Source organism: Malaclemys terrapin, chromosome 2 (assembly GCF_027887155.1).
Source record: "Malaclemys terrapin pileata isolate rMalTer1 chromosome 2, rMalTer1.hap1, whole genome shotgun sequence".
Classification (NCBI taxonomy): Eukaryota; Metazoa; Chordata; order Testudines; family Emydidae; genus Malaclemys; species Malaclemys terrapin.
The window spans coordinates 147,633,686-147,654,102 of record NC_071506.1 but is presented as its reverse complement, the minus strand read 5'-3'; the positions used below and the strand labels follow the sequence as shown (position 1 = coordinate 147,654,102).

The following is a 20,417-nucleotide window of genomic DNA, read 5'->3' as shown; positions in this document are numbered from 1 at the left end:
GTGAGAGACACAACTCCCTCTGATTCAGGCTATTTGGGGGTGTCTCCCTCTTTTTTTTTAAATGGAAAAAAATTTAAGGTCTCAGTTTTGTCATGATATACAATGGGAAAAATTCTGACATCTTGAAAAAATTTTCAGGGCAGTAAATAGAGCTGGTAAATAGAATAAATTAACTTGAGGTATTCCTCCTACATTCTACTTCACCTCATTCCTTCAAGCCCCTACCTTCCTATTTCTGGGTTTCTCTTACTCTATCATCAGCTTCTTATTTTTCACCTTCTATCATCAGAAAGGGCTCACTGGCTGACTATGTAGGGGAAACAGTGAAAGTGATTGTGCAATAAGTGCTATCAAATGCACTAAGTAAATGAACTGAAAAAAAGAAGAAAGGTGAAACTCTTTGTGTAAAACTTCACTGTGCATGAATCATGAATCATAATGCACTTACAATAAATGGGCTATTGCATGTACATACTGATGCTGTGTAGTTCTCTTTGGCTTTGACAACAAAATACAAATGCTGGTACAGATTAGTTGGCCTTTTTTTGACTCATGAACAATTAAGGCAATAGATTATGTAAATATAAAACTCATGGATTATTTACATACTGTATTATATTTACATATTCAATAATATTAAAATATTCAATTTACAAAATATGTAAAATATTTACACAGATTAACAAATTTTAAGGCCAAAAGGGACCATTAGATCATCTAGTCTGACCTCCTGTATACCACAGATCCTTACATTTCACCCAGTCACCTTATTGAGTTCAGTAACTCATGTTTGGCTAAAGTATATCTTCTGGAAAGGCACCCAGTCTTGATCTGAAGTCATCAAGAGCTGATAATCCACCATTTGCCTTAGTAATATCGGTAAACAACTTACTCCTGTAGTCTTGGACTGTGAAATTTGGTTTGGTGGATGCCTCAGGTGACAGTCTAAAGGAAAACCTTTGTCCAGCAGGGGACAAATCTTTGTCCGCAGCACTGACAGTCTGAATTACCTGAAACCAGATTGAAATTGAATTTGAGGTCAGTTAACTCTTTTAAAAGAAACAGCTTTGCAAGAACCTTAATGTAGTCATCAAATGAAACAACAGAAGTGGGCATTTAAGCAATAAGACATGACAGAGTCTGTTTCCTGCTAGAATAAAGTGCCATTCTTCTGTGTTGTAAGGTAAGAGGATGAAGGCAGAATGCCACATTCTCTTGTGGAGTGGTGTATCCAAGCAAGTCACACTGTGAGCTATCTGAATGAGATTATAAAATCATCCCATGAAAATAAAAATGGAAACAAATAAATATTTTTTAACTTGTACCTAAAAAGCATAGTGATAGTCACAGGATAGATATAGATATTCTCTTGCCAAGTAGTAATGTCATACTATATAGTTCACATTAAGAAAAACATGATAATTAGGATGAAATAAATGAGACTTTCAAAATAGAGACAGATTTGAATCAAAACTCCAGATCTGAATGTCTTTCACAAACTCTGTGGAAGTTTGGCTCCCCATAGGCTCTTGCTATAATTGGTTTAGAGGGAATGGCCAAGAGTCTGTCTCAGAAGACCTCTTTTGTACACAAATGGTGGAAGGGAAGCATCAGAGCAAAGAGAGAAGGCCAGAGATGCAATAGTTTGGGAGTATGTGTGGGACTCTGACTTTATCTACACGTACATCTTGCACTGGTTAGAGTAAAATTGTTTTTAAAGCTGATGTAGTAAAACCGGTACAAACCCCTTTGTGGATGCTCTTAAGTCACTTTGCACCAGCTTTATTGATTACCAACTTAATACCAAACTTACGTAAAAATGCTTTTTATCAGCAGCTTTCGTAGCTCTTTACAAAGGAGGTTAGTACCATGTCCCCATTTTAAACACAGGGAAAGTGAGGCACAGACAGATGACATGACTTGCCCAAGGTCACAAAGCAGACCAGCGGACAGAGATGAGACTAGAACCTAGGTGTCCTGAGTCCCTGGTCCAGTGCTCTATCCACTAAGCCCCATAAAAGCATGGTGTAAACTGATGTCTGTATGCCTTTATAAGAGCTTTCATTGGTTTTAAAAAAGAAAACACTTTAGTTTAGAAAACACTTAATATTGGTACCTGTTGAAGCTTTGCAATGCTCACCTGAACCAATTTTTTTAAGATTATCCCATCACTAGTATCAGTGACTAGATAACACACTGATAGAGGCTTTATAAATACCATATATTACATTATACCGGTAAAATAAGAAGGTAAAATACATAAGACAGATTAGTAGACAGAGGTACATGCAGACCATAGATGCCCATGGATTATTACAGCACCTCACTGACACTGGTTGATACACAATGCTCCTTTTATGGTAAATTTTGAGCTCTCCCAGCCTTTCTCCCAAAATAAAAACAAATGGGCTGGCACTGACGTTGGGATGAAGTAAAAAACTGAAAAACTGCCACCACCTAAATATAGATGTGGTTTAGCACCCTGTTTTCTCAATGGAAGCAACAATTTTTTGTCAGTCAATTTTTATATATTCATGTGTTTTGAAATCACAGACAAAACTGTCACTTAAAAATGAGTATGATGGTTACATAGGCAGGTGTGTTTTGCTTTTTGCTAGTCACTGATTATAGAGCAGGCAAAATCATTCTAATTCCATAGCTGATAACCAATATTCCCTCTAATTTTTTCCACTCATGTGTGGAATTAATTTTGTTATGTGCACCAGTATGGAGGTAATGTGCAGATGTGCACCACCAGTAGAAACAAAAGACCTAGATATAATATATATATTTTTTAAAAGTTACCATAGGGATAATTACTCCAGCCAGGACAGGTTAGGTATGTTAGAACTCACTACTCAAAGAATTAAATTTAAGCATAAAAGAGAAATAAAAATTATGAAATACGTAGACCAGCCAAAAAAATAAAATAGCACTTTGAAAGAATAAAATTAGAGACTATGTGCGCATTGCAGGAAGTAACAACAACAAGAATAATACATGTGTTGGGAGGTGAGTGTGAAAGACTGTGTGTATGTGTGCGTGTGAGACACGAAGTGTGAATGTGAGACAGAGAAAATGTGTGTGTGTGTGTGTGTGTGTGTGTGTGTGTGTGAAAGAGAGAGAAAGAGACACACACACACGCACACATCTCTCTCCTCTGTGGCCCCAAGGCTGGGGGAGAGGAGTCTCTCCCCGGCCGCCACAGCCCCAAGACTGGGGCCAGAGGAGAGAGCTGTTTCTCCGGTCCCAGCCACAGCCCCGGGCAGACCTGGCGCCTGGGGCGAGTGGCGTCTCTCCCATCCCTGCTGCAGCCCCAGCTGGAACTGGGGCTGGGGGAGAGAGGCATCTCTTCCTCCCCCTAGTCCAGCATGCCCCAAGCTCCTCCAAACCCCCACCACCTCACCCCACTGCCCCCACCCTCCACATTCTTCATGCTCACCTGTGTGCATGCCTGCGTGGCTGGTGCGCGGCCCTTGATGGCCTAATGTGTGGCCACACAGGTGCGCACTTAGAGGGAACACAGCTGATAACTGAAGTAATCAAAATGTTAAAGCTGCAAGCCCTGTTTCCTTGAGGCAAAATTTTGATACATTACAAAAGATGTTATGGCCTAGGGCTTTGCAGACCTTTGACTGTTCAGCACTTAAAAGGACCACATATCAAAGAATTGTGGACCAAATTCTGATGCTTCAGTCAGTTGAGAAACATCTTACTCTGCATATTTTACTAATGACTTAAATGGATCACTTGTGAAGTAACGTGCTGTTCAGCTGAGTGAGGGTATCACAATCAGATCCTGAGTGTAATGTGTATATTTCAGACTGCTGATTTTGGGTGAAAATATCTCTGCTTTATTGAGACTTCTTCCCAGGTAAGGAACATATGGATAAAGACACCTGACCAAGTATCATCTAATTGCTTCCTTAAGCCCACCCCCGCTGTTTTATCCACCTGTTGTATATAGTCTTATGCTTAATCCTAAACTCTTTGGGGTAGGAATTGTCTCTATTATATGCTTGTACAGTGCCTACAATGGGGCCCTGGCCTCTAGGTGCTACCATAATATAAATAAATAGTCCCAATAACAGAAAATGTGATGGGCAACAATACGAATTTCAAAAGTCCAATGCTTGTTTTCATTGGGAACACATAGCTAATTTCCAAAAGGATTACAAGCTGATACTATCAAAGCTTTCTAGGGGATTTGGATGTTGAATCTTTGGTGCTCAAGTCCCTTAGGCAGCTTTGAAAAATCTCATCCACAATTTTTTATTTTTAAGTGTGTCCCATGAACAATACAGTTTTTATTTTTTTTTTAACTGGCTTTTATTTTAAAAAATAGTAACATTAAAAGGAAACCAAAATATCAAAATACCTGTCCCGGTTTTGCATTTTCACATACAGATGTCTCATATGGCACTGAAATTTCTGGAGGAAATTCGTTGACATCTAAGACATTTATTATAACATTGACCTTGCTGGTTAGTAATGGATTACCTATAAAAAATTTTAGACAGAAAGAAAGAAAGAAAGAAAAAAAAATTAGGAAATACTATTTCTGTATGTCCCCCTCAGCAGTGCCCATTATCTTGCATGAAACAGTCATGGGTTCCAGATACACAGCTTTCACAGTTCACACTAGTGCAACTCCTTGACTTCAACGGACTTAGTTTTCATTCTTACCAGTGTGAGATCTGACTCAATTCAAGGGCTTTATTGTTTTGGACCAGATCCTGATTACCTAACTTACACTGAGTAGTATCTTCCTATTCATGGAGTAAGGTAATTACTCAATACAAGTAAGGGTATCTGAAATTGACTCTTCAGATGGAAAATTATAGGTGCATACTATTCTTAGATCACTTTAAAATAATTCTACTGCTAATCATTTCCCATGATTTAAAACTGTATTCATTTTTTCTAATGATGAAATATAAAAAAACATAAACTTAATACTTACAAGCTGCTATACATCTTCAAGATGCTGTATAAATGGCAATTAATTAGGAAAGTAAATAGATATACACATTGTATAGATGGGGAAAATGAGAGAGAAAGGTTCAGTGACTTGCCAAAAAGCCACAGAGTAAGCCAGTGACAGTCAGCTTTGGAACTCAGGTGTCTCTAGATTATAAACCAATGGTTAGTCCACTAAATGATGCTGCAACAATTATCCAATCATTGTACAGGTAACACATACATATGTGCACAAAATGAATATTTAAAAAGAATATGCATCATGTTAATAGGCAATGACCTTCCAACTCTCCCAGACTGCTGTGTTCTACAGATATGACTGGAAAGTTGTTTATAGATTTATGTGCAAATTCAGTGCTGTGGTAAGCAGGAACAATTCCACTATGCAAAATTCTCTACATTACACAGCGGTAACCCTAGGGACTTAAAAGCAATTGTGTTAGAAAATCAAAGGATAATTTTGTCCCTCAGGATTGAAAATATGCAGGCTTCTATGAAGTTACAATTAGCCATAAAAAAAAAATGTGTATGTGCTATGAGTCATGCCTGGCAGACACACAACATGGGATAAAAAATATAAGAACTCTTTTAAACCTTCACCCATTTTTAGAACCAAATTTACACAGAACCTTTCAGAAGTGCTGAATTATTTGGATTACTTGCATATTTAATATTTTTTGCACAAGCCACTGCAAGCCTGGAATCTATGGCTAGCACAGCCAACAGCGGGGATGGAGGATATAATAATTTGCTTTGTGTATAGGCTAGCAATTTACAATTCCCCACCTCCAAACCAACATAAAAGCATAGTGGGAGTTATACCTCTGAGAGGCACAATTTCTTTCCTGTCCAGTGGCACAGCTGTATGCTACCTCTTACAAAGCCACAATCTAGACTTGAATGATTTCCAAATCAAATTCATTCCATTGCAAGTAAAAAGTTGTTGTTATAAATATACAAATAAAGTACTGCTGCTAGCCCTGCAATCTCAATTTAGGATCTAAACAACAACAACAACAAAAGAATATAAGCTGTGTTATTTCTTCTTGTGAATCAACACTAGTACAAGTGCAAGTCAAATTCTGTTCCTTTGCAAACCCATTTCTTTCAAATTCATCATCAGCTACATGTGTGCAACCTCGCTGAAGCCAAATGGATATAACAGAGGACAGAATTTGGCCCCGCAGTTGGGAATTAAGTGACAATTCTGTTGATAGACAATCTAAAATAAATTCTACCCCATTCTCTCAAGGTTGAATGGTCTCTGTAGTGCTAAAAAAAACATAAAAATGTAGCAAAAGTTTATTTTAGTCACTAAAGAAAGCAACAGTGATTCTGAATACACAGAGATCAGATGGGTCAAGTAAGAAGGTGTTCTTTTCACAGCTTCTCTTTCAACAGCACCTCATTTTAAAAATCTTGCCCATGCAGTGGTGCTCTCTGGAAGGAAAATTGTATATTCATACAGAATAACTCGGTCATACATGATTCTTTGAGTCTATTGTAAGTTCATTTTAGGGGAAGCAATGAAGATCATTCTGGATTGTATTAGCAGGAGTGTTGTAAGCAAGACACGAGAAGTAATTCTTCTGCTCTACTCCACGCTGATTAGGCCTCAACTGGAGTATTGTGTCCAGTTCTGGGAGCCACATTTCAGGAAGGATGTGCATAAATTGGAGAGAGTCCAGAGAAGAGCGACAAAAATGATTAAAGTTCTAGAAAACATGACCTATGAGGGAAGATTGAAAAAATTGGGTTTCTTTAGTCTGGAAAAGAGAAGACTGGGGAGTTACATAACAACAGTTTTCAAGTATGTAAAAGGTTGTTACAAGGAAGAGGAAGAAAAAATGTTTTTCTTAACCTCTGAGGATAGGACAAGAAGCAATGGGCTAAATTGCAGCAAGGGAGGTTTAGGTTGGGCATTAGGAATACGTTCCTGTCCGGGTGGTTAAGCACTGGAATAAATTGCCTAGAGAGGTTGTGGAATCTCCATCATTGGAGATTTTTAAGAGCAGGTTAGACAAATGCCTGTCAGGAATGATCTAGATCAGTGGTTCCCAACCTTTCCGTGTGGTGGGGGCCGGACGACTAGCCGCTGAGTAGCGTGGCTGCCGGACAAGCAGCCGCCGAAATGCCGCCAAGAAGCGGCAATGCCAAGAAGCATCGCCGCCGAAATGCCACCGAGAAGTAGCATCACCAAGAAGCGTCACGACCAAAATGCCTCCAAAAATCAGTGGCATTTCGACAGCTGCTTGTCTGGCGGCCAGTAGGTGGGTGCACATAGATGCCCCGGCGGGCGCCATGGCACCCGCGGGCACCACATTGGGGACCCCGATCTAGATAATACTTAGTCCTGCCATGAGTGCAGGGGACTGGACAATATGACCTCTCAAGGATACTTCCAGTCCTATGATTCTATGAGAGATAGCTGCAGAAGAAGTTCTGAACCTAAGTTGTAGATGAATATGACAATATGAGGGCACAGTCATCACTGTCAGTTCCTTTTTATCATTAAAAATATATTAAAATATTTTGCTAATAATGCATTAGTTGTGAATTATGTATGTTTTTTCAAGTGTCTTGTAAATGGAAGCAGCTGACTAGTTAAACTGTTTAAAATCTTGGTAATTCCTATTAAAGTAGTAATCTCTCTATATATCATAATGATTTGAATTTTCTTTTGGAAGTGTTTCATATGAAAGATTATTTTCATTTTGTTTTCAGCTTCTGTAGCACAGTGTAGAAATTAATGGGGGTAAATTTAAAAAAAAAGAAAAGTTAAGAAGGAATTCAAGTGACTGCCACAAAAATCAACGGGAGTGGTTTGGTTGTGTTTTTTTATTAATTCCGGTGCACCACTTTGAACATATACTCATTTTAGCCTGTCACTGATAATCATGAAAGATAATAGAAGGGGACAGATTCCTCTATCCTTACTCATGTTTGCTAATACCTTAAAATAGTGCTGCCTGAGTCTAGCTATAATCATAAGAATAATAGTCGGGCTACCAGACTTTGTTACTATAAATAATAATAATTAATAATGAATAGAATTTTCTCTTGCTCTGGTCCTTCAATATATTTCCTTTTAAAAATTATAACCTGAGGTGCTTTGGTGCTAATAATAACATTATATGAGCCATAGCCAGCATTATCAGCTTGTAAGGAAAGTCTGCATTATTCATCCATATCTGCATTCAGGTTTATATATTGCCTGCCACTATCTTTAGCAATTTGAGTTGCATTGTACTTGTGCTATTACTGGAAAGTAACTTGATCTCTTGAGGCCTACACAATCACTCCTAGTCAAGATTAGTTGCTGTGGAAGAAAGGTAAGATAAGCATCATCATTGATTTTAAATACGGCCCCTCTTGAAGCCAGAGATGCACAATGGAAAACAATAAGGACTGTGTCCCAGGGATGAGACAGGCATAGCTGAATCACAGAAACTTGTTCATGACCTTGATATTATTTTCCATGCAAAGTGGCATGGTGGCCCAGTTTCATTTGTACTCTCTTTGAGCTGCTGGGGGCCAAGATGGTGGGCAAGATGGTGATAAACACAAGAAGCAGACTGCATAGTCAGTTGCAAAAGGGCCTTAGGAGCCAGCCAGATGTGGGATTTTCTCTAAATTGAGGGGAACAACCTTAATATTTTGTTTTTGTTCATTTCACAAATGTAGATTTTTGTATGAGAGGAGAAAACTTTAGACAGCAAAGAAAAGTGTTAACTTTTGTGATCCATTGTGCCTATGCTGATTTGGGCACCTAAATACAAGTGATCTGACATTTTCTGAAGAGCTGAGCACAATCAAATCCCAATGAAGTCAGTATGAACTGCGGGTGCTTGGAAAATGGTGGTACAACCCCCTGTATCTTGTCTATAATCTCTACTCTTGGAGCAACACTTATTGGGTAACAATGGGTTGGAAAATTCCTAATGAAGACAAGAGAAGGATGGTTTGTGCGTAAGGCACTGGGTGGGGAGCTGGGACATCTGAGTTCACTTCCTGGCTACAGAACTCTTGTGTGATCTTGGGCAATTTGCTTCACCTGTTCCTTAGACCATTATCTGTAAAATAAAACATGTGGAGAATTGGGGCCCTAGAGATTGTTTTTGGAAATTTGGGCCCTTAGCTATTAAATTCATACCTGGCATACTTTAATTGTATGTATATCACTCCCTAAATACACACATGGTTAGGCTTTTTTTTTTTTTTAATAGGCTAGAACTGAGGACTATATACAATTACTTGAATGGATGAGACAGTTAACCAAATCATTCTCCCTCATCCTGGGAGAATTAAAATTAAAATGTCAATCTTTGTATGTCCTAATTTTCAAAAGTTATATACATTTTGTTTTGATGGGGTGGCTTGGAATGAGGAACATATGAGATTATTTCATCAAAATTGTAAAAAGCAATTGAAAAAAAGATAAGTGAACATCTTTTGCTCACAGCTACGATAACAATTCAAAAGGAATATAAAACCTCATGCTTCAGGACATAGGATAACCTCCAATTGACGGGGTTACGAAGAAACTTTCTTGATGGGCTGGTTATTCTATAATTGTCCATTATGAGGTATTTTTCACCTTCCTTTGAAGCAGCTGGTAATGGCTACTTTCAGAGACAGGACACTGGGCTAAATGGACCATTAATCTGATCAGGTGTAGCCATTCCACAGTTCCTACATCAGTATTGAGTAACTGCCATAATGTTCAGTTTTAAAGCAGGAACTCGTCTAAATAATTAAATTAGATTTCTCTGTCTTTTTCCGATGGTCCCCTCAGTCCTTCTCCCTGACAGAGGCAGTGCATATGATAAAATATTTAAAATGTTTCCATGGCAGGGAAATTCAGAAACTTGCCCTTTTCCCCTCCTCTACTACTACTTAGCATTTCTGAAATCCCAGCATTTCCCTCTGTTACCTCTGAGTCAGACAGACCTATATGAAGCTTTGACAGGTAATATTTCTTCATTCTCCAAAGTATTGCCAATTATAGGTGTACTGTATGTATAACATTTATTTTTAATGACATGAATAACATTTGATGCACAAATATTAAGGTATATGGGGATATGAATTTCAAATGTATGAGAGGTATAGGTTTACTAGGTTGGCTAATGGTTAGAATTGGGAATTTCATAATGTGGGCTCCATGCAACAACTCTTAACATAAGCACAAATTACTATAACTGTATTTCCCTTTATATGCCATGTTGAAGTGAACCTGGGTTTTTTTGCCTATTTTTTTAATTACTCTGGAGTCTGGGAGAATAATAGATTCACAATGAGTTCGCTAGAACAAATGCCTTATTTCAGGACAAGTTCGCAAATCGAAAATGCTCATTACTTACCAATAAATCTAAATATTTAAGCTTTGCTTAAGCACAGCCTATTAAGAGATCTCCATGCTGCAACACCATTTCTGCATGCCTTTCAAATTCTCTGAAATCAGATTACAATTCTGCTGGCCTATTTTTTTTTCTAATTCACTCAAGAAAATGTACTTCCCCCATACAAAGGTAAGGTCAGAAGTCACAGATTTAGGGTATATACATAATGAGATGACTCCTTCAGTTTAAGTGCATAGGCACTTTATTTTATTTCCTGTTCTATCTTCAGCCTTTAGGGATATTCCTCCGGCTCAGTTTGGGATAACTACAACTGATTTTTTTTTTCAGCTGGAGTAAGTTTTAATAATAATAATATATAAAGTCCTACCTTCCAAGTTATTAGTATATATTGTTTATTGAGTAATCATTGCTGAATAATGCATAAGGGAAAACATGGTCCCTGCCTCTGTAACATACATTCTAAAACGGATAATCAATACAGTACTGTTGTAAAGTGCACCAGGGGTCCAGATCCACAGCCTATTGAAGTCAATGGAAAGACTTCTGTGGATCAGATGCCAGATGATCGAACAACCGTTTTTTTTCCAAAGGATGAAACATACCTAGGAGAATTAACTTTGACAGGGAAAGAGGTGTGCTGTACAAAAGGATGTGAATGAAGAGCGGGATGCTTGCTTGATGCCCCATGAGAAGGAGGGAATTCCCAACATGGGGGGGCAGATTAAAAGAAGGCACAGAGAAGAGCATGGGAGAAGACAACCAGGGGAGTGATTAGGCGGGGGGCTTGAGCAGATTGAGAGGAGAGATGGATCAGGCTGGTGAATTCACACAGAGCCTTCCATTACTGGTATCACCTCAACCTTAACTCCATTCTAATATAGTTTTTGTCTGGGAATTAAAATAACCATTATACTCTTCCCCACACAAACAGGAAAGGTATGCTTTCTCCTTGACTGTCCTCAACTTGATCTTATTAAGTAAACAACAAAACAAAGAACAAGAGAAAGGTCTCCATGTGAGAGCACCAACTCTCTTTCTCCTCTGTAACACCCACAGAGGCAGCAAGGAGGTACTATTTTCCATTTAAAAGTTCAGTACGCATTCAAGACACAAACTACAGTAGTTACACCACAGTTATCAATTGTTTAATCACAATAGTCCCAGTAAAATGCATGTTCTAATATCATCCTTTAACCCCAACCTCTTTCTGATAAAATTTCTATTGACTTCAGTGGGAACTGTGCTTGCATAAGGAGTACAGGATCAAACCTGACTATATGTGAGTATTTGAATATGATACTTAGCCTTACCAAACTGATACATGTTATGCATCCTTAAATCATTTCATACTAATAAACATTTTAGAGGAGGCTCACTTCTGAACATTGTATTCTGAGAGACACCACTTTAGCATCTTAATTCAATTCATGCCATACTTACTAACTTTACTTGCAATTATAGAGAAATTGTACTGTGCGGTGCTTTCTCTGTCCAGTAATTCATTAGTTGCAATGGTTCCTTCAGATCCATCTATTGTAAAGTAGCTGTCTGAATCACTCTTGCGATCTATGAAGTACCTGCATATGAAAAAAGTAGATGCAAATATGCAATGATTATGCATTTATCATACTGGCAGCAAGGCTAGCTTGATGTGTTTTGTCTCCCCCCCCCCCCCGCCCCCGCTTTGTAAACAATGATTTCTTTATTTCAAAGTAAAGGGGAAATGGGAAATAATGTAAGATTTAGTACTACTAAAGTTCATATTATTTTAAGCCCTTGATACCTACAAACTCATCACATGCTACCCAGCCTCAATGACCTCCGATCACTAACACAAATCACTTCCTTTGAGCCCTTCTGTGCCAAGCAAAGCTCTGGCACAGCAGAGAATCAAGCTCCGTGTGTTTTTGTTCTAGGAAGGACTTAATAGAAGAAGTAGATGTGCTTGTCTGTGAATTGCTCTGTTTACAGTCTGATAATTTGTTCCAAAACCATTCCCCTTGAATTCAAATTAATTTCTAGTGTAATTTCTCATCTGATGGTACTGTTTGCAATCATAAGAGAATAATATTTTTTCCAATGCAGTGCCCTGAGCTACTAATTCCTTTTTCTTTTTCATTATCAGGTAACAACAGCTGCACATCTAGCTGCCATTGCTTGAATAGTAGGCAGGGTGGAATGGACACAGTCATTTGCGAAAAGTAGACAAGAAGGATAAAACTGATCGTAACTGTAGGTGAATTTAATAGAATGTAAATATCGGAGGACTGTGGACTTCACACATCTTGTGATTTTATGCTCCCTCCACTCTCTTGTGAACCAGTGAGAGTAAATGTAAAGTAGTATCCCATTTGCTATCACTCTCACTCATTATCTGTGATTTATAGGAAGAAAATATATGTACTGTAAAGCCAAGCAGTAGACTACCAGACTTTTCCTCACTGCTGAATGAAGTGATGAGTAAAAGCGGTGCTTGACATATCCTAGCCTAAACCATCTTGAACTAAAACTCAAGAACTTCAATTGGAGAAGAGTTAAATTAAAGTTCATGACTGAGATGAAGTATTCCTTGGGAGATGTTTGCTTTCATTACAAATATACATGCCCTCCAAGAAAATCCTATATATACATGAAATATATTATTGATTAGCAGCCAGCTTCGCCAGTCCACATCTTAATTTTAAAATCCTTGCAAATTATTAGTTAAAGGCATGGTGTATAGTTGTATACAACTGAATTGCAATGGTCTGATGTAGGTGACCAACATTAGACAACCATTTTTGAAAATGTGGGTGTCAGTGTTCAAAGTAAGTTGTTACATACAATTTATCAGAAAGAAACATTGATATAGGTAATGTGCTGTTTATAGTGTTGTTGGTCCCAGGATATGAGAGACAAAAGGTGGGTGAGGTAATATCTTTTATTGGACTAACCTATGTTGGTGAAAGAGACAATCTTTCAAGCTTCATAGTGACTTGAAAAGGGCTCTCTGGAGTTTCAACACTTATTTCACTCACAAACAGAAGTTGGTCTAGTAAAAGGTCACCCACCTTGTCTTTCTCATAGGTAAAATATGGCAGTATGCTTTCAGAAGTTTCTTGTTTAATGAAGTGTGCCTGCTACATGTTTTAATTTGTGATCAATGCTGAAATATACTGGAGACGATCATGAGAAGGCAGCTTCATTTATCTTCCCCTCTTTGATGCCTATGTCAGTTATGTTTGCTTAAATATCTTTGCATGAATCAGAGAAGATGACTCAGGATCTGACTCATAGCCCTTTGAAATCAGTGGGAGTTTTCTATTGACTTCAGGTCCTTGGACCTAGGAGGCTACAGTTTAAGGTACCAATCCTACAAACACTTATGCATGTGATTAATTTTAAGCAAGTGAATTGTTCTGCTGAAGTCAATAGGATCAATCTTATGTTTATAGTTAAGCACATGCATAAATGTTTGCAGGCCTTGGGACTCCAGCCTGCAAAACCTAATGCATGTCATTAACTTGATGAATATGAGTCCAATAACACTACTCATGTGCATATGTGTTTACAGGATCCAGGATTAACCATTTAATTCCCACACATTGGACCTAACACTGCTCCCTCAGAGTCCATGACAAAACTCTTACTGACTTCACTGGGATTGAGAACAATTTGGGATGAGAACAATTGACCATCCTTACAAAAAATGGCCATACTTATGAAAACAACATGGGCTATTTATGCTAATAGTGCTGGCAATGGTCTGAAAAAGGGGTGGAATCACCATCATCAAATTAATTGAACAATTGTGTCCAGTGGTTGCAGCATTTAATCACTTTCTCTATTGCTGTTACTTTACTAATAGCATATTGAACCATACTTCTAAGGAAGAAAAATATTCCAATACCTTTTTTCACACAACACACAGTTAACCTGTAGAACTCCCTACCAGAAGATGTTGTGAAGGCCAAGACTATAACAGGATTAAAAAAAACTAGATAAGTTCATGGAGGATAGCTCCATCAATGGCTATTAGCCAGAATGGGCAGGGATGGTGTCCCTAGTTTCTGTTTGCCAAAAGTTGGGAATGGGCGACAGGGGATGGATCACTTGATGATTACCTGTTCTGTTCATTCCCTCTAGAGCACCTGGCATTGGCCACTGTCAGAAGACAGAATACTGGGCTAGATGGACCTTTGGTCTGACCCAGTATGTCCGTTCTTATTTTCTAATGAATACCATTCAGGTTAGGGAAATAATACAGAGGGACCTAAAGAGCCTGGAAGAAAATAAAATGAGATTGATTTTTTTTAAAATGTGCCAATTAAGGACACTGTATAATTATACATGTAATTCCCAGGGGGAACGAACCTGGGAAGCAACAATGAGGACAGGTGGTGGTGGACTGGAAGAAAGCAAATTAGTCTTGAGTTTGAGATATGGCTGCACAAAAGTCTGCAAAAGGCATTATGTAATGTAGCAGGGAGATAATAGACCCTGTTTCTGGTAAATGATACCAAGAAAACTGAATTTTGTCTTGGGAACCACATGACAAATAAGATATCAGCAAAAGGGAGGGAGTTCAGAGAACAGTATTTAAAATAATTCTGGGTCTTGAAACAGTTAATTTTGAGGAAACATTAAAAGAGCTAAAATATGTTTACCTTGTATAAGAGATGACAGGAGAGACATGATAATGGTCTACAAATAACGGAAGGGTTTAAATACCAAAAAAGGATGAGTATTATTTAGTTTTATATAGTGGGATATAACAAGAATACGTGATGAAATTAAGAAAGAAATGTAGGTTCAATAACAAAATCTTCCTGGCAGTGATACATATTAAGCTGCCTTTTGTCATTTCCTGAGAGAAATGACAAAAGTCCTATCACTGGACATTTTAAAATCTAATTTGGGCAAAATCATAATACATTTATTGTATGGAAGAATACTGCATTGACAGGAAGATGTATTGGGTGATCTCTTAGGTCTTTGCCATCTCTGATGTCTTATTATAAACAAATAGATATTTCACACTAAGAATCTAATTAAATATAGTAATACTCACAGTCAAAGTTTTCATTAAATTGGAATTAAAGTTGACTATATAATAACAAATTAAAGATTAAAGACTTAGAAAAATGTTGCAGTTATTTAAAAAAAACAAAAATACAAGAAGAAATTGACAACATTTGGCTCTAAAATTATGCCCAAAAGAAATCCAAATATTTTAAAGTAATAAAGTTAAAAAGGTGCAAATAACCTTAACTCTGTCCTCCTAGCCTCCTATCTCAATTTCCTTGTTTCTTTCATATCTACTTTATAGGATGAGTTATTCTTGGATTGCAACCTTTTTTTAAAGGCATGAAGAACATAAATTTGGGAGAAAACACCTTGTGTCTAGAGCATAAAAAATGTGCACCACAGAGCACTGGTTCACACATACATATCTTAATCACTGAGATCCTTTGTTATCATACTAACCTTTGTCCTTCTTGTGGAAATTGCATAATTTCTTGATGTGGACATAGGAGATTTATACAGGTAGGTAAACTAGGGTCTGTGTCTAATAACACCTCGATAATTGGCAACACATGGAATTCTAATCAAGAGTGATGAATGATTGCCTTCAGTTTGCTATTTATTCAATCACAAGCTTGTATTATGAGTATGTCTTCTTCAGAGAGCTCTTCATGGCTGTTAAGGGCAGCTAGGACTGGTACGACTGGTACAACCAACACTGATCAGAAATAAGTCATTTTGTTTTTTGTGGTCAGTGATGCTGTTAAACTTCTTATTATGGCTAGACAGGATAGTCGGAGAGTGGCTTCTTTTTCTCAGGGCCTTCATATTTGGGACAACGTTAAGATTATTTGGGATCCTTATCTGTACTTACAAAGGTTTAGGTTTAGTTGAATCTTCTTTTGTGTTCTAAGGTCTTGCAGGAGGATGGATTCTAATAGGCCATTTCCATGTTTTAACTAATATGATCCTATGGAATAGCTGTATCAAAGATGAAATATGTTTCATAAGCACAGAAGACAAAAGTCTTCATAGATGTGGACCACATAACATTCAAGTTGTTCTGGGTTAACAGTCCCCAAATCCTTTCTGCATGATTTTTTAACTCCTCAGTACTCTGTACTATCCAGTGCCCATAGCATTTTGTATATACATTGGGCTGACTGTCCTGTATCAGGTATCTTTCAATACAATCAAATAAGACTACTATTTTCTTAGATAAATCATATTTATTTTGAAGTTAGGTGAAGATTAACATATTTTAACCTATTAAAAACCTATAGGGCAAATCACACCACTGATTTATGCCAGTTCTAATATTGGGATTTTTTCATAATGAAGCATTCCTACTTAAATGATAAAAATCCTGTGAATATCAACAGAAATCAATTAGTAGGTTTAATCACCACAATGCAGGAAATGTTGGCTTATATAGGAATGGCTAATAATGGGGTTAAAAAAAAAAAGACCTAATACTGTTTCTCATAATATCCAGCCAACATGGAATTTTCTCTCTATCTTTTATTTATTCTGAGCCAAGAAACAGGAAGGACTGGCAATAGAGCTCAAAAGAGGCTAATATATCCCCACAAGTTTTTTTTTCCTCTTTAAATAATTTAGTAAGACTAGCTCATCTTCTCTTAATGGGGGCATGAACTCCCTATACCTATGCTGAGGATTTTCAAAGCCTTGTTATTTCATTAAAGGTCAAACCAAATAAAATCCTAATGGAGTTGCTGTCAGCTCTTATCTTATCCTCCATGTAACCCTATGGGTACCAGCTTGATCCCTAAAGAAGCCAATCTATCCAAATATGTCCCAAACAATTTATAACATCAATGCATAAATACTTGCAGGAGGATATTAGCCAAGCAAAATACAAACAAAATGGCAGAAATGTCAAAGATAACAAACAGGGACTTCTTAGGCAGTGTGGCTTACAAACTCACTTCACTAAACCCTTACTTTGCATTCAGTATTTTCCCCATAAGCTCCTTTAAATGTCTTTACTAGCACACAAAGTATACAATATGTGTACAAGAACAGTGAGCTATGGTATGATCTAGAGGTCTTATTAGTATGAATTTGAAATGGTTGCATTATTCACCATTGGCAAAGTCAACAGTGAGTTGGGTAGGTCATGTCTAACAAATAAAAAAAAAAAAAACTTTCATTTTGCACCTCACTGTTAAGCATTAAAAAATGTGCCATATATTTTCCATAAAATCAATTTTACAGATATTGTAACGTGTTTGTAAAATGTGCAATGGGATTACTTTTTTTTGTACCCTTCCACCTGTAAAACCAAGTGTCTTCGTTACTGTGAGGTTTTCAGAAGTATTGGCCTAATCCTTCTCCTATGCAAGTGAACTCTCATTGACTTCACAGTCACAGTTGGGCACTTTTAAAAATCCCACCTATAAATGAAACTGTATAAACCTCTCAGGGAGAGTAACACCAACATACCTGTAAAAGGTAACAGAGGGTCCTGTGGCACCTTTAAGACTAACAGATGTATTGGAGCATAAGCTTTCATGGGTGAATGCCCACTTCGTCAGATGCATTCACCTACGAAAGCTTATGCTCCAATACATCTGTTAGTCTTAAAGGTGCCACAGGACTCTCTGTTGCTTTTTACAGATCCAGACTAACACGGCTACCCCTCTGATACTTGACTAACATACCTAACCCGCCTGTATAAATGACCCACGATGGCTTTTCTAGATTTAGAAATGTTTTGACTTTAAAGTGTTATAAAGCTTTGATTTTTGTGAGACCTCAGACCCTAAACTTTTCACTGGTGCTAGACAGAATTTTGCACGTTGTGGGCATTGGGTAGTTGGGACTTCAGGAGGGTGGAGGGAGAATTCTACATTTGGAGAGAAGAAGAAAAAAACATTTCTCTTCACCTTATCACATGGCCAGCTCTTTCACATGTGAATTAGATATAAAACATATGAAGAAATTCAACACTTCCACTGACTAGAATTCTTTGCACACTATAATACATGACTTGCAGTCTTGCTCACAGCGAGCTAGAATCTCGCTCCATTTCTAAATAATGAGGGTGAAAGATTAATGTTTTTCAGCAGCTAGCAGGCCACCTGATGTGGTGCAGGTAATGTCAATACAAACAAATAACACTGCTCTTAGCTTCTGATGAGAATAGTGAATGTTTATTTGGCATGATGCAGAACTAATTTACATGAAGGCAATGGCTGTGGGAATACTCACTGATTCTGATGACTACATCAGATTTAACTGAAAGAAGCTGTTAAACTTTTCATAAGCCCTATAAATTTTACATACGAATTTTAGTAAAACACACTAGACAAAATGGGGAATAAAATCTGCTGCATTTCAATTATCAACACTTCCAAACTGCCAATTGTTCCCGTCTACAAATTTCATCGCTTCCTCGCCCTCCCCATCTAAAATGCTGTTCATATGCTCATCAAAATCTTCAGTCAGCTCTGTTGTCTGCTTTGCATTTCTCATGATGAGATGCATATCTTAGCAAAAGCTGTTGTCATTTGGAAAATGCATTGTTTTTATTTTTACTAGTACACTGAGCAGGCAGCGCTGCAAGACCGAGAGAAAATGAAAAGCCATAACTTGTATTTCAGGCTTAGATGTTTGGAGTAAAATTTACATCTTCAGGAATCTTGCATTTAACCCCTTCAATACAAGCTTACCATGCACAATATCTCTCCAGCACTGGTACAACTGTGGTGAACCTACAGGACAAAATTAGGTTAAGGACAAAGCCTCAGAAGCCCATTCTGCTTGATGCTGTATTGGATCATGAAAAGCTTCTGTAGATATTGCTGAGGTTTGGGGCAGACCTGAATGGTGGAGGCCATTCTGCATGTGCTCTCTCTCTAACCTGTCCATAATGAGGGAAGGATGGTACCATCTGAGTCTACTGGTCCAGCATTAGTGGAGATCTGTTTGCTACAGGCTGATTTATTTTCACTGCCTGCAGATGGGAGATCAGACTATGTGAAAGTGTTCCTGCTCTGCCAGCTTTCCATGGGGGAAGGCCATGATGGTGTGGACATTAAATAGCATCCTAGAATCTCTGGTGATGGGAGGGGCATTTGAGGATGGTTTGGGGATGTGTAAGTTTAAAAGAAAAATAAAACACTTAGAACAGTGGACTGTGAGCAGATAGGGAGCTGGTTGTGGCTCCCTCATTCTCAGCTGCCTGTCTCCAGGCAGCTTTAATTTACACCGTGGCATAATGTCCTCAGAGTCTTAACACCAATCAAGAATCAAGGAGAGTGGAGCCACACTATACCACACCCCTTTCAATTTCTGTCCTTCTCCTGACACACCCAGACCCTCTCCTTAAACCAGGAAGCAAATTTCCAGTTCAGGAAATGGTGGTGCAAGCATATGTGACAGCAGATCTGGTAGAGGAGGCCACAGAGCTTCATACTAGTAATATTTCTCTCACCCAGCGGGAATTGGTTGCTTTGAGTCCACTTAACAGTGTGTAAATATTTGGCGTTCAGTATCCTATCTTAGTCTTTGAGATGCATTAACTCAGTACCTATTCTCATTGCATAAATCAAAACCGTAATGAAGCTGAGGAAGCCCAAGAGAAAAAGGGTGTCACACTGAAAACCAGTGGTGCCAAAATTACACTAATGGGAGCTGTGGACACACAGTGGGATGATTCTGTCACCTACTCTGGCCTGTACGGGGGCCTCACAGACCCTGCAGTGAGGGGTTTGGTACAAGTAGATTTGGGGATTTGAAGGGGCATGACTATAGTGTTAAGCACTGTGAGGGATCCTGTGATGCTGTGCAGCCCATAGCCAGCCGTGAGGAGGTGGCCATAAATTAGAATAGTCCCAAGGCTGCTCCAGTTTACATTGAAGGTTGTTCAAACCCCACAGAAACCCAGAATCTGGAAGGTGGTCGTTGGTTCCCCTTGACTTCCTCTTGGGCTGTGACCTCGGAGGAGATATCTTTGGGGATTAAGGCCTAAATAAGTTTGTTAATAGCAGATTGAAGATTGTGAAGATCCACATGGATGCCATCAGTTCTTGTGAAAAGTGCAGT

At 38.2% G+C, this 20,417-nt stretch overlaps 1 protein-coding gene across 2 annotated transcripts in view; it reads right to left on the bottom strand.

Moving 5' to 3' along the window:
- Positions 1–20,417, bottom strand: part of CDH12 (cadherin 12) — an 864,422-nt gene that overhangs the window by 7,414 nt on the left and 836,591 nt on the right. For both annotated transcript variants that reach the window (XM_054020329.1, XM_054020330.1), the window contains 3 exons: positions 11,784–11,920; positions 4,379–4,500; positions 893–1,010 (listed from right to left, as the gene is read on the bottom strand). In XM_054020329.1, coding sequence (XP_053876304.1) covers positions 893–1,010; positions 4,379–4,500; positions 11,784–11,920 — 377 coding nt within the window. The remainder of the gene's footprint in view (positions 1–892; positions 1,011–4,378; positions 4,501–11,783; positions 11,921–20,417) is intronic.